This window comes from Lycium barbarum, chromosome 8 (genome assembly GCF_019175385.1).
Source record: "Lycium barbarum isolate Lr01 chromosome 8, ASM1917538v2, whole genome shotgun sequence".
Lineage (NCBI taxonomy): Eukaryota > Viridiplantae > Streptophyta > Magnoliopsida > Solanales > Solanaceae > Lycium > Lycium barbarum.
In genome coordinates, this window is record NC_083344.1 from 4763367 (window position 1) to 4778806 (window position 15440).

Sequence of the window (15440 nt, forward strand, 5' to 3'; positions counted from 1 at the left end):
TGTTATAAAATTGACATATATTTACTCTTATAGAGTAACGAAAAACATTTAAAACTTAATTAATCTCTAATTAGACTAATCCCGACCACGCTTTTACTCGATCCTATACGGCAGGGTCCTTTGAGAAAGAAATAGAATAATGGAGTAAAAAGTGATGTGAGTGCGGTATATATACACATACATATGAATTTGGTCATCTTCATTTCTCTTCTCTCCATTTGCCTCAAATTCTTATTTGAATAAGAGACATGTGTCATAGATTTAAATCAACGGTTGAGATATAGTAAATTAAAACTAAGGCCTGACCATGATTAGAATAATAGATACTTTATATATACTCCCAAAATATATGTCATTTCCACAATTCTAGCTACTACATTTATTGTTTATTGTATTACCATTTACATTATTCAAATATTTAAGTACAATCAAACCTCTTTATAATGGCAGTGTTTGACTGAAAATTTCATGGCTACTATAGTGAGGTGCTGCTATGTATGTATACAGGCATTTGATGTTTACATTTTATTTAGCTGCTATAAACAAAGCAAAAATTATTTTACTATACTTTTTATGTTATAACCAAAATACTTGTTAATTTTAAAATCTCAATTGACTTTCATATTTCATTAATTAAAAATTGAAAAAAAATTATAATTACTGAGAAATCCATAACTAATTATACCATAACGATAAAGAATTAAAATCTAAGGAATATATGCATTTAAAATTAATTAAAATTTTAAATTTTATTGAGAAATCCATAACTAATTACACCATAACGATAAAGAATTAAAATCTAAGGAATATATGCATTTAAAATTAATTAAAATTTTAAATTTTCAAGTTTGACGTAAGAATTCTACAATTGTAGGTTATTTCATAAATTTCAGTCTCTTAGTGATAATATATGCTTGAACTGATGAAGATTTTTGTCTAAATAGCTTTCCCTTGAAGGCTGTCTAAGAGCTTAATAGCATAATCGAAGATTTTTAGATATTCGTACGTGAAGTTTACTATGTGCATGACATTAATGATGATTATCATAAAAAAAATTGAATATTTTATTTTTATAGATAATATATTTCTTATAAAATATTATTACACAGTATTTGACTGTGGATGTTATAGAGAGGTAACTTTACAAAGAGTGTATCGTTATAATGAATGACATTGCTGTTATAGGTAAAATGCTATTATAAAGAAGTAAAATATAACATAAAAAATTGATTCGGGAGAAAATCAGATTGTTATAGTGAAATGTTGTTATAACGAATGATAATTATAGAAAGATTTAACTGTATTTGATTACTAGATTATACCATACATATTGGAATTCCTTTCCAAAGCATCAAAATTAGGCTAAAAACAATTTTATAGGGGTGAAATACTCCGCCTGCTTGCGGATAAAATTTTAACAGAATTGACATGGTGGTCAAAGATTAAAAGAAAAGTTTACTCGAGGCAATTAAGAAAAGTAGTAATTAAAAAAAAAAATACTATGCACGAGAAAAATTTACTCAATGCAAGTAAGAGAGTTTTTAATATATTTAGGAAATATAATGTACAGCTAAAACTGTGGAATTGTAAAAATATTTTGGAAGCAAATATATGAAAGTAATTAGTTATTCTAATCATGGTTGGAGTTTACTTTAGTTAATTAAATCTCAGCCATTAAATTTAGAATATGACAGGTGTCTCCAATTTAAGTACGAATTTGAGGAAAATGGAGAGAACAGAAATAGAGAGGAGCGGGATCCCGTACATATACATACCACACTAAGTAGACGTTTGGACATGCGATATGAAATCATGATTTCATATTTTGATTTTTAATCAGCGTTTGTTTTTGTTTGCGCAAAATTTCAACTTCAACTTCATATCATGATTTCAAAATCCAAATTCTCAAAAAAGGCATGATTTGGGTTTTCAAATCATGATTTCAAAAAATTTTAAATGTAAAACTTGACCCATAAGCTTATATTTGTTAAAAAAAAGATCCATAAGTTTTATATATATATATATATATATATATATATATATTTACCAATCATTCGTATCAATTTTTTTTTTAAAAAAAAAGATCTACAAGTTGGTAGTATATTTACAACAAATTTACTCTTACCAACCGTTTACCAATTGGATAAAAGAGTAGTTACACTACAACTCATGTTCAATTTTCCTTTTTATTGAACTAAAGTTTGATCAATTGATGTTATATTTTTTTAGAAATGCCTTCTAATAGAGTATTAATTTTGTTATGAACTATGATTTGCTCATTTAATGTGATTGTATAAGAAATGGAATTTTTTTTACGGTTTTCAAAACTTGTGGAGTTTTTATGCCTATGAGAAAAAAATATAATTTAAAAAATTCAAATTGTAAATTCAAACAAAACTTCAACTCCAAATCTTCATGATGTCAAATCATGTCCAAACAACTCCCGAAGAAAATTGCAACAAAAAATAATTGATTTTCCTAATAATAATACTAGTCATGCCAATGAAGATGAATCATATTTTTTTTATGCGCGAACAAAATTATGGAGTTGGTGAACACATTATGGTGAGATGGTGACTCATAGATCTCAAAGACCATACAAGCATGCATGCTTACTCATAGCCTCATATAATCGAGTCGATCTCCTTCGCCCTGTCTTCGTTCACCTAATTAATTCTTTATTAGTCACTCTGCTTCAATTTAGGTCGCTGAATTCATAGTCATCTTAATTACTAGGTTCACAATTAAAATATTTATACGCATTATAAATTCCCTATACAAATAAACAGAAGTTACTAAGTGTAAATACTCAGCCTCAGCCCTAGTGTAAATATATTTAATTCAGCACAAAAATTAAGAAAGAAATTAGAAAATATTTTAAATTTATATTTTAGACATGCCACAATATTTATCTGGCTACAAAACTTTTGAATTTGTGATTTTATACACATCATAGTGTTTGTATGTCTATACAAGCTTGTCATTAAGATTTAAATGTGTATTTGGTATGAATAGCTTTTTCTTGAATATTTTCTCATTTTTTCATGTTTGTTTGGACAAAATATTTTCTCTAGAAAAATAAGTTCTTTAAAAATAAAAATACGATGAATTCTCTGGCGTCCATAAGGAAGTAATTTTCCACGAGTGACATTCCACACTGATTGTTTCTTTTTGAATACACATATTTTATTATGTTTACTGTTTAGAGAAATAATTGTATGTCTCATTTTTTATTTATTTTTTATATTTACCCTCTTTAGGACCATAACCTAACTCTCTAACCCTGAATTTCATTCTTTGGGTTTCTCTGTTCAAGTAGGCGTTCAGACATGCGATTTCATGTCATAAGATGTGAAATCAACGTTTGGACATGCGATTACATTTCATGATCAATTCACCTCATGAGATGAAATCCCAAATCATCCAAAAAGGCATGATTTGGGATTTCAAATCATGATTCAAAATTTTTAAATGTAAAAGTTGACCCATAAGTTTATATTTTGTAAATAAAAAATAAAAAAAATCATAAGTTGGTAGATATTTTTAACAATTACTCCCACCAACCTCGTTAACTTCTACCAACCTTTATTTATGTGGGAGGATTGATGAGAGCGTAAATCCAATACTCCCACCAACCATTTACCAACCTCATTTTTCTACCAACCAAATCATCCAAAAAGGCATCATTTTTATTGTATAGTCAAACCTCTGTTTAGTGGCAGCGTTTGTCCAAAAATTTCATGACTGCTATAGTGAGGTGATGTTATGCATGTATATTGGCATTCAATATTTAGATCTCATTTAGCTGTTATAAACAAAAGTACGCAAACAATTAACTTTTTGTACTTTTTATGTTATAAACACAAACAATATACTTGTAAATTTTAAAATATCAATAGATTTTCATATCTCACAAATTAAAAATTGAAAAGACTAATAAATTCATAACTAGTTGTACCACACAGATAAAGAATTAAAATCTATGGAACATATGCATTTTAAATTAACTGAGAATTTAAATATTTTAAGTTTTACGCAAGAACTCTACAATTGTAGTCTGTTTCTTAAATTCTAGTCTCTTAGTAATAATATAACGCTTGAACTAACGAAGAATTTTGTTCAAACTTTCAGCAAAAGGAAATTCAATAGCTTTCCCTTGAAGACTGTCTAAGTGCTTAACAGTTGACTCTTCTATTTCCAAGTAGCAGTAGGTTGAGGCTCTTCATTGATACTTTTGTTATCACATATTTCTTACAAAATATTATTACACGCTATTTAAGTATGACTGTTATAGAGAAGTAATTTTACAAAGAGTGTGCCGCTATAATGGATGCCATTACTATTATAGACAGAATGTTGTTATAGAGAAGTAACATATAAAATGAAAAATCGATTTCGGAGAAAATCAAGCCGTTATAGTGAAATGTCATTATAATGAATGACAATTATAGAGAGATTTGAATGTATTACCAATTAATCTTATCAAGAGATATACCTATAACTATTAATAAATGACGGGATTGTGTCAATATTTTTCTTTTACAACATTAGTGCATGAAAGTTAAACTCATGCATATATAAATTTTGTTTTTTGCGGGAAAGAGGTCATTACGTTTGTTATATGGATCTGAATCGAGGACTTACGGATTAAATTCTAAATATAATATATACATCATCAGCGTTAATATTTAGGACATAGTAATAAACATAATCTTTTTGCATGAAAATTTATGCCTCCTATCACAGAGATTATACTATGTCAGATATTTGTCCTTTTCCTACATTTTTTTAAATATTTAAATCTCCTACCTATTACTGTATCCCTACTAGCCTCGAAATCTGAATCTGGCCATCTTTTCCATTTCAATTCATAATGTTCCCTCAACAACTCTTTTACCGTCTTTATTACGATTAGCTTATATTCATTTTAAAATTTCACCATTGGTTTAGAACTGCATCCTCCATTTGTTGAGAGTTAAACGAGTTTTCTCTGATCACAGTTTCTTTATTGTCTTTTAAATATTTTAAATTATTATTTATTCGGACTTATATTACTTTTTACGTAATTTTCAAATAAATATATAAATTTTGTTTCAAAAAACATGAAAATTTGATGCCCGCATTCATGGTCAAACAAAAATAAAAAAAATTACTTTCAAAATTCGAACAGTGACAATTAAAATTAAACAAATGGATATCATTGCATGGCAAATATATATGACTAGCGCTCCCTTTGTCTCATTTCCAGATACAATTTTAACACATTGTATGTTACGAAGATTGCTTAAATATACTCCCTCTGTCTCAAACCATTTTATCGCTTTTTTTGTTTTACACGGTCCTTAAGAAATATTAATTAGAAGGAATTTTGACTAACTTTAACTTTATTTATGTCTAAGTTATAATCTCTCTCCATTATATGTTTACTTTATTTATGTGTCATCTACATTAATGCCAAAATAATACTAAGATTAAAATGGAAAAAAATAATTAATTGTACTTGAAGTTCTAAAACGACAAATAATTTGAGATAATTACTTTTAGTAACTACAACAAATATGAGACAGAGGGAGTATTAAACATGAATGTTAATGTGTTTATTTATAGAAGGCATTTCACAATTATTTAAACCTGTATTTTCACGTTTAGGGTGGGGGATGTGGTGGGATCAGGGGCGGTCCTATGTGGTTTCAAGTGGGTTCATATGAACCCACTTCGTTAAAAAATAACACTGTATATATATGTATATTTAATCTGTTTTAAAAAAATATATATGTATATAGAGTGTTATTTATATATTTCTTATATATTGAACCCACTTGGTAAAAATTTTAGGTCCGCCACTGGGTGGGATGAAATAGAGATAAGGTGGTTAGGGGTGTTGGTGATAACTTCTTGTTAGAGAGTTAGGAAATTATTTTCGTGAATGCCTACCGGCTACCGCATAGTGGAAAATATTTTTTGCTAACTTATTACCATGCACAAAATATGTGAGAAAATCACTTATTTTTTCATGGAAAGTATTTTTCATTTTTTTCCTCCATTCATACCAAACACCCCCTAATTAAATATGAAATGAAAAGTTTAAGTCACATTATTTCTAAATAGAGAATTGCTGGAACACGTTAATAAAAATGAAATAAGGCCGTATAAAGGGAAATGGAGATCGAGAGTAATAGTTGGAAAATAAAATCATGGTGACTGAAAATCTTTTTTGCCTTTTAAGTAATGATTTGTATATGATTGTCTCTATTTGCAACACTAACCCTCTGTTTGGATGGTTGTTTCCCGTGATTCATTAATGTACAATAGGGTATGGTACAATATGGTGTTATATTGTATTGTATTGTACTGTATTAATGAACACAATGTTTGGATAGACTGTATCATTTGTTGTGGTTTAATAACATTTGTATTGTTTGGTTTGACTGTATGGTACTGTATAATAACTTGTAAGTTTACTAAAATACCCTTAACTCTTAATTAGAAATTAGTTTATATATATTAATAAAATTCAGGTAAAGAATAAAATAGAAACCTTAAAAAATAAGTAGGTAGTGAGTGGGGGTGGTGGAGGGGTGGGTGGTGTGAGGTGGGATGAGGGTGGGGGTAGTGGTGGTGAGGGGTAGTGGGTGGTAGGGTGGGGTTGGGTGGTGGTGAGGGGTAGTGGGTGGTGGAGGGGTGGGTGGTGTGACATGAGTGGTTGTGGGATAAGGGTGGGGGTGGGTGGTAGGGTGGGTTGAGTGGTAGGGTGGGGGTGGGGTGGATGGTGGAGGGTGGGAGTGGGGGTGAGTGGTAGGGTGGGGGATGGGTGGGGTGGATGGTGGAGGGTGGGGTATCATGGGAAAATGAAATATGCAACCACGGAAAAATCACCAAATCTGTGGTTATAAAAATTGGGACTTTTCATGGTTATATAACCATAGGATGAACCACGAGTTTATAACACCATACCATATAATTTTAAGAACAATGAAGACAAACATGATTTTATACAAAATCATACATTAATGAACCATGAGAAACCGCCATCCAAACGGGGGGTAAGAAAAACAAAAAAATTGTGAGTTTGTCACAGCCACAAAATTGCAACGGTAGGGAATACATAGAAAAGTACAATACAAAACTTTGTCAATTACCCACTACAATACAAAACTTTGTCAATTACCCACTACAATACAAAACTTTGTCAATTACCCACTTCCCATAGGTCTTTTTCATACACTATTCTTTTTATCTTCCTTCGTTTTTTTCCTACTCAACTTGTAATATTGTCAAAGTTATCTTTGCCATAATCTGATCATTTTTTTCACGTTTGGAGATAATTAAATTGCAACTTGTAATTGGTGAGCCCACACATATGCGGCGAAAATACCTTATGGGCATATTTTAGTTGATCGTTATCTTACGGACTAGATCTGTATGCGGTAGGAATATATTACCAAATATCTGATCTCGCCATAGTCCTTTTATGCACAAAAATTAACAATCTAAAATATGGTCCTCATAAAAAAACATAGGTGGAATAAATAGGACTAGGGCTGGAGCTATTCTTGTCCCGGGAAAGTCAATTGAAACCTCTTCGCCGGAGAATTATACCGGTATAGATAGGACAATTTTTTTTTATTTAATATATAATATATGTTGAATATTCATGTTTTTTATGTGTCTTTGCTTCTTTATATTTTGAATTTTCTTACTAAAAATTCTAGCTCCGCCACTAGATGGAATCTTTACATTCTTTAACTATAAATCATGGGTCCGAGTCTTGGGAAAGAAAAAAAAAATCACGATATGATATTTCCTGCAATGAGAGCTTACTCGGTGCCACTTCGAATTAATCGTATTACTAAGTTTCGAATACCTTATGGTTTTACAAAAATATGGTCCACTTTTAAAAAACCTAAACCTACCGTTGTAACTACGTGCACAAAAGATGACGCTTTAACTATACATCTCCGGTTCGAGTCTTGGCTTAATGGGGTTGCGCAATGGGACCTCGAATTAGTGGGATTATTGGTTCCGAATACCAGAGAGTTTAGAAAAAATAAAAGAAATATGGTCCCTTTTTCTTATTTTATAAAAATCTGAACGTGCCATCGCTATTTCGTTGCAACTAGGTGCACAAAAGCTGACTAGGATACACCCCAGTTTGACAGCTTCATTTTGGAGCTACAATGATTAGTTTATTAGTAAATCATTAGCAACTGTATAAAAACGCAGTCGCCCCTCTTTTGTCTTGTCCTGCTGTTTAACAATGAGTGATTAATCTTAAACTTCACTTAGGGATTACTTAAATACATTTACATATAAAACATTTAGTTATATTTGAATAGAATAATATAAAAGCTTGCCTCGATGGGTGCTGTAGAAATGTTTGTGCCGCATTAATTGGAAATTAAATGTACGATTGTTTTCTTATATGATTTTGAATAATTTCTAGTTTCGGACAATTTTTTTAGATTGAGTTATGTTCTATCTCCATTGTTTTAACATGATATCATAATTAAATTCATCCACGTCGTTTAGTTCCCAAATGTTGGATCTTCATATTTTATTTTATATGATGTTCATCAAGTCTTACGTGTGTATAAAGGAGTTAGAACGTTACGTATTGATTGAGGAAATAACTTGTTTGTCTCTATATTTAATTTTACAATTGAGATAGACTCAATATTGATTCCCTTATCGATGCAAAAATGGAAGTTTGAGCTGTAACAGCTTAATTCGAATTCAAAATTAAATTGCAACTAGTTGGTATGCCCACAAAGATGTGGCGAAAATACATTGTTCGAATATTATAATTTTATATCTATCGTTATCTTATGGGTAGATGTGTATGTGGAAAGGTAGGAAGGAAAGTGATCAATCACCAAATATCTGAAATTGCCATCACTCTTTTGTAGTGACTAAACTAAGTTCACAGAACTGGATCGATCATGACTAAGCCACAACCACAGTTTGACAGCTACATAATATGGAGCAACAAAACAATAGTTATCAAATCAAGAGTTTAGTTAATTATGTAGACAAATAGTATATAGTTATTCTGTTCTAATGTATGTGACACTCTTTTATTTTAATTCAATTTAAAAAAGAATGACATCTTTCTACATATAATAATAATAATAATTTAACATAAACTTCTAATTTATTATTAATGAGATGATTTATACACACACATAAATTTATAATTTATTTTAAACCCCAAGTTACAAAAATCTTCCTTTCATTCTCAAATTTCATTCTAAACAAACACCATCACACAAGATAATTGTGTGTAGTCCGCTTAATTTATATGTTGACTTGCACGCGTTCATGCATATAATGATGGCATGAGCTAGTGTATCTCCAAAGAGATTACCTTCTCTTGATGAGTCCAGTTTTATGTTATTGCCACAAAATAATGCTTCAAACGAAATGTCTAATTCATGATTTCATACGTTATGTGTATGCCCTATTATTTCCTTATATTATTTTGGACAATTTTTATAGCTCGAGCTAATAGTGTTCGAAATTGATTTAGATAGCTATGGTCATTTTACTTCATGTCTTTGGTACCTCTATTCAATTTGTGGAGAGGCTATTACCGTTGAAGCACTAGCAATTAATCGACATGCATTGAAGAGCGTTACAAAATGACTGGTCAAGATTTCATATACTATCAAATGCAAAGAATGAGGAATACTAGAAAAGAAGATGATAGTGTCTTGGAACATAGATATCACTTGAGAGGATATATGGAGATTGATGAGTTCTTTTGAAGAGATCAACTTTGTACATACCTCTCGCGCATGAAAATTGCTAGCTCATAATATAAGCTAGATTTCTCTTTTGTTTTTACATAGGGTTTATTGGAATTCTAATATCCCAAGCTGGATTGTAAATGATGCACTGGCACGTTATAGACATGTAAGACATATTATGAAGTAATATAATACAGTTGTTTATGGGGAAAAAAGTTAGATGCAATGGTGATTAACTTAATAATAAACTGAACAATAAGTTTGAGCTTTGGAAACTTAATTAGACTTCAAATCAAAATAAGGTTGAACCAAAAACCCCTTATGTATCACCACAATCTTGAGTCAACTTTAACGTCATCGCAGTGGACCAAAGATCTTCCTACGCCATTACCATTGCCACCATAGTCCTTCTAACCACCGACCATTTGCCTATTTGCCTTTGACCTCATTCCCTTCCTCCTAATTTTGCGCTGTTGGGAGGCAAAATATATGTAGTCTAGTGCCTGTATACGCCCTAAGACTTAATTCTTTTTAATACTATTTTAATTTTTTGGAAGAAATAGAACAACATAATTGAGCATATTGGAGACTCACCAACATTCAACATTAAGGGTATATGTTCGGTACGAAGGAAAATGTTTTCTAAGAAAATAAGTAAATTTCTTAATTATTTTTTTCTGTGTCTGTACCTATAAAAAATATTATCCTAAAACATTTGTATATAATCTACACAAATACTATGAGAGGTGAGTTTGAGGGGTGTATGGGGTGGTGGGGAGGGGGCTATGGAGGTGGGAAGACCCAATCAATATGGAATGTCACTTGTGGACTTGTTTTCCTACTTTTACTAGAAGTCATTTTCTTCATTTTAAGAAACTTACTGTCCTAGAAAAAATATTTCAACAATATTTTGACCAACCAAACATGAGAAAATTGAAAAATATTTTGTTCCACACCAAACACGCCCTAAATATAGTTTACATGCAAGGATCAAGTGCGCACCAGGACAATACCATAGACCTGATAAATATAGTTTTACATGCAAGGATCACGTGTGCACCTGGACAATATCATAGACCTGATAAATAAATACAAGTCTCTTCTGTTGAAAATAAATAAATAATTTAAAGTCAATCTACGAATAAAAACAGGTAATCGTCATAGGGCAAGTAAATTAATCATCACTTGTTATGCTTATAAGAAAATGAAAACAGAGCAATAATTTTCCAGATACTTCAAAGTGTTTAAAATATTTACATTACCTTCTATTAGAGAAATAGTTCCCTTTTGCTGTACTTACAATTCTATGGAATTTGAGTAAAACCTAATGGTTGTCATTGCACTTGCACCCTTTAGATATAGAGTTCCAGTTCCAAACTTCCACCAAAAGTTCTATCTTCTACCTTTTCTACTTCTCGTAAAAAGAAAAAAAAATTAACAAAAAATACTCGTTTTAACAATTAATCATCTGAAAATCCCCTAAATTAGCTGGATATCCACAACTACTTACCCTTGGAAGAAAAGATAAACAATGATATTATGACTCAGACAAAACATAGATGGACCAAGTGGTCGACACGCATTAAACAAACCATTTGTTGACTTGCACAAATTGAAACTCAATACTATATTTTAAGAAGAGTATAGTACAAAAGATGTTGTTATAATGACGTGTGGGGATAGACATCTCACGGTCTGCAATTAATACATTACTACCCTTTTTTTTAGTGTTAAATTGAAATTAAAAAAAACAAAAAAGACCCCTATATATATAGTGGCCAGAGAGGCTAAAGTTGTGGGATTCATTTTTTCTTCTTCTTTTGTCTTGTTGTCATTATCCCTTTTCACAGAACAACAACAACCTCCAAAATTGCTCTATCGCTCTATCAATTTGCTTCTTTGTCATTAATCAGTCACTAGTTCGATCTCGACATTTTAATTCTCGAGATCGAACATTTGGCTCTTGCCGGCGCATACACGCCGGCTATGGCCTCAGGTTCTTCAGAAACCACTACAATATTCGGTAAATATGAGCTAGGAAAACTCCTTGGATGTGGCGCATTTGCCAAAGTGTACCACGCTAGGGACATCAAAGATGGCCATAGCGTGGCAATAAAAATAATCAATAAATCAAGAGTTAGTAACGTAATTATGATGTCGAACATCAAACGTGAGATCTCAATCATGCGTCGCTTACGTCACCCTCACATCGTCAAGCTTGACGAAGTGCTGGCTACCAAGACAAAGATCTACTTCGTCATGGAATTCGTCAAGGGTGGCGAATTGTTCGCGAAAATCGCGAAAGCTGGAAAATTTTCCGAAGATCAGACTCGGAAAATTTTCCAACAACTCATCTCCGCCATTCGTTACTGTCATTCCCGCGGCGTCTACCACCGTGATTTGAAACCGGAAAATTTGCTGATTGATGAAAATGGTGATTTGAAAGTGTCTGATTTTGGGCTAAGTGCATTAACGGAACAAGTACAACAAGATGGGTTGTTACACACGCTTTGTGGCACCCCATCTTACGTGGCACCAGATATTCTAACAAAGAAAGGATATGATGGAGCTAAGGTATGTTAATTTATAGCTTGTGATTTGATATAAAATGGGATTGTTTGTGTGCTATATGTTTGTTCATTAAATAAGATGACTAATCTGAATGGTTTTCTTTTACTTCGATAAAGTGGAATTGTTCTTATACAACATGTTTGTTCATAAAATAAGATGACTATTCTGAATAATTTTCTTTCAATTCGATAAATTCATCCTTTTCATGACAACAGGCAAAGTCAATTTAGAACTCTATTGCATCTTCAAGGAATTTGTTTGTATTTTTCCATAGCAATATCTCTTTAAAGAAAGTTTTTCTCATTTCAAAGCGTTTTTTCTAACTTTCTGTTATTTTATTTTCTAACAGGTAGATGTATGGACCTGTGGAATCATCTTGTTTGTGTTAAATGCTGGATATTTGCCATTCCATGATTCAAATCTCATGGGGATGTACCATAAGATTTGCAATGGAGAATTCAAGTGTCCTAAATGGATGTCATCCGAGTTAAAACGATTTTTACGTCGACTTCTTGACACAAATCCTATGACAAGAATAACCATTGAAGAAATCATCAACGACCCTTGGTTTAAGAAGGGCTTGAAACGTGTTAAATTCTGTGAGGAAGACGGTAAGCCTCACAGACGGATTCAGAATTTAGATTCAATGGGTCCATCCACGTCTGACACGGAAATAGAAGAGGTCAAGGAGGGAGAAGACAAGAACAAGAACTCTTATTTGAATGCTTTTGATATAATTTCGTTCTCTTTGGGATTAGACCTCTCAGGGTTGTTAAACGATGGATGCAACCCGTTGGAGGATTTCGAAAGATTAATTGTTGCAGGGTCGTTGGAGATAGCAATGGAGAGAGTGGAGGAGATGGCAAAGAAGGAGAATATCAGGTTGAAGAAGAAAAAAGAATGGGGAGTGGAGTTGAAGAAAGGTAAATTGATTATGAACATGGAAATTAACAGAGTGATAGATGGTTTTGTGGTTGTTGAGGTTCGTCGAAAAGTTGGGGATATTGATATGTACAAAGAAATATTGAAGAATAAAATGAAGCCAGAAATTCTCGGCCAACAACCGACGGAAGTTCTGGTTTCGACAGAGGTGAATCCATGAACTAGAGTTAGTAGATTTATGATTTGCCTTTGGTCACAATATTTTTTAGTTATACTATGGGCTAGAAAATGTTCAGAAAGAAAACTAAATACAAGTCAGTGTGCTTTGTACATAAGAAGGAGAGTATATTAAAAGGAGAGAAAAAAAAAAAAAAGGATCGATGAATAAAGGGAAGTTATTCATCACTTACCCATATTGTTAATATTTTTTTGTATGTGGGTTGAGAATTTTGTTGTGAGGAATAAAACTACACTCCTATTGTGTGTATATGTTTTTATATTTATTTGTACTATTGAGCATGTTTTTTTTATCCCTTTTCGAGAAATAAGTGAGTTATCTCTCGTGGCTAAATTGTGCTCAATATCTTTTTTGGCAATTCCGTCGAAATCTTTAGTATATATGATTGCTAAACAAGGTTTTTTTTTTCGCAAAGTACAAAATGTATCTGTCAAATATTCAATATCGGTCACGAGATTTAGCTTCGTTTTATAAGTAACGGCAATTTTTCTTTGTATGTGGTTTGAGAATTTTGTTTTGCTGAAATAAAACTGCACTCATGTTATGTGTATTTTTTAGTTTAAAAAATTTGCAGTAAATTATTTATACAATCATGTGTCATGGAGTAGTTAATTATGAGTAAATTTCTATAATAAATATTACTCAATAACCCAACAATAAAAATGATAACAAACCTACTAGCATATGTTAAATTGGTATGAAAAATCTCTTAAATACAATGCATATATAACTTAATTAAATCTATTTATCTTCTTACTTTTTTCTTTAGGAAATAGAAAGGACGAATGATAGTTGAATTATTGTTGTGTTGTTATCGCTAAATATGTTGGGATGGATGTATCTTCATTCTTAATTAGATATTCAGAATCAAGATCTTAGAACATAGTTTCTAGTAGAAAATGTTACACCTTAAATAAGTTATACAGGACGTAATTTTAAATTAATCGGATCAGTGAATTACAAATATTATATGAGTAAATAAAAAAAAATAAAAAAACCGTGTTGTCTCGTGGAATAAAAGTCTACCCTTTGCAGTTCCACGGTCAATAAACTTCTACTGAAGTTGTTGGCCAGTGGATTTATTAATGGTTTGGCCGTGTTCTTTTACTAAACTAAAGGGTCAATTAATCAGCCGCCTGAAAAGAGATCTTTGTCATTTTGGTCTCTTCAACCTCCAAATTTGTACTTATTTGTATTTCACTTATGTGTTTGTAATATTAATTAAAACGTCAGGAGTTGTGATGGGACAATTGAAATTCTTCTATTTTAACAAAAGATCTTGAATTTGAGCTTTGAAATAGAAAAATTCTTTTAAGGAACATATCCTCTTTAATGGAAGTTACGCTACACGAATTTAAATTAATCGGATCAATAATTTTCGAATACCAAATGGTTAATAAATAACATCCATTACTTTTGAACTGACAAAAGGGGACCGCAAAGACAGCCCATCAGTAAAGTAAGTTTGGGCTCTCGCTCTCCCACTTGTCTTATTTCCTACCATCGTGAAAGGTCTTTCATTACTTCGATTCATATGCATAGGTCCTTTCCCATAATTTGAGATCTAATATATGATACACGTGTCTTAACTACGCAGTCAACAAATTAAACACGTTTGCACTCCAAAATCGAATTACATATATATCTAGGATAGAAGCGGGTTGAGAAGTTTGAAATTTATGAGTTGCTACAGCAATCTCCAAGTAATATACAATGATAACTGAATTCAAAATCAAATATGTAATGAATTTCTTAATACATATAAAAGGTTTGGATAAAATGACTGGGTTATTAACCCATTATAACCGTGGTAGAACGGCCGCCATTGCTTAGGAGCGTGTTAAAGAGTTCAAAAGAGTTTTGAAATTGTAAGAAAGATTGATGACAAAAACACCATAATTCTTCATATGATTAAATTAGTTACTACAAGGTCATAAATTCAACATACTTAACTTTTTGTTAAATAAGAATGATTATTTCATTAACAATTTGTAATTGTTTAA

At 31.4% G+C, this 15440-nt stretch overlaps 1 protein-coding gene across 1 annotated transcript; it reads left to right on the forward strand.

The window, feature by feature from the left end:
- The first annotated feature begins 11531 nt into the window (after nucleotides 1-11531).
- Nucleotides 11532-13686, forward strand: LOC132605774 (CBL-interacting serine/threonine-protein kinase 11-like). The gene is made up of 2 exons (XM_060319009.1): nucleotides 11532-12320; nucleotides 12667-13686. The coding sequence occupies exons 1-2, from the start codon at nucleotides 11733-11735 to the stop codon at nucleotides 13417-13419; spliced, it is 1341 nt and encodes a 446-aa protein (XP_060174992.1). The 5' UTR covers nucleotides 11532-11732; the 3' UTR covers nucleotides 13420-13686.
- Nucleotides 13687-15440: the final 1754 nt, after the last annotated feature.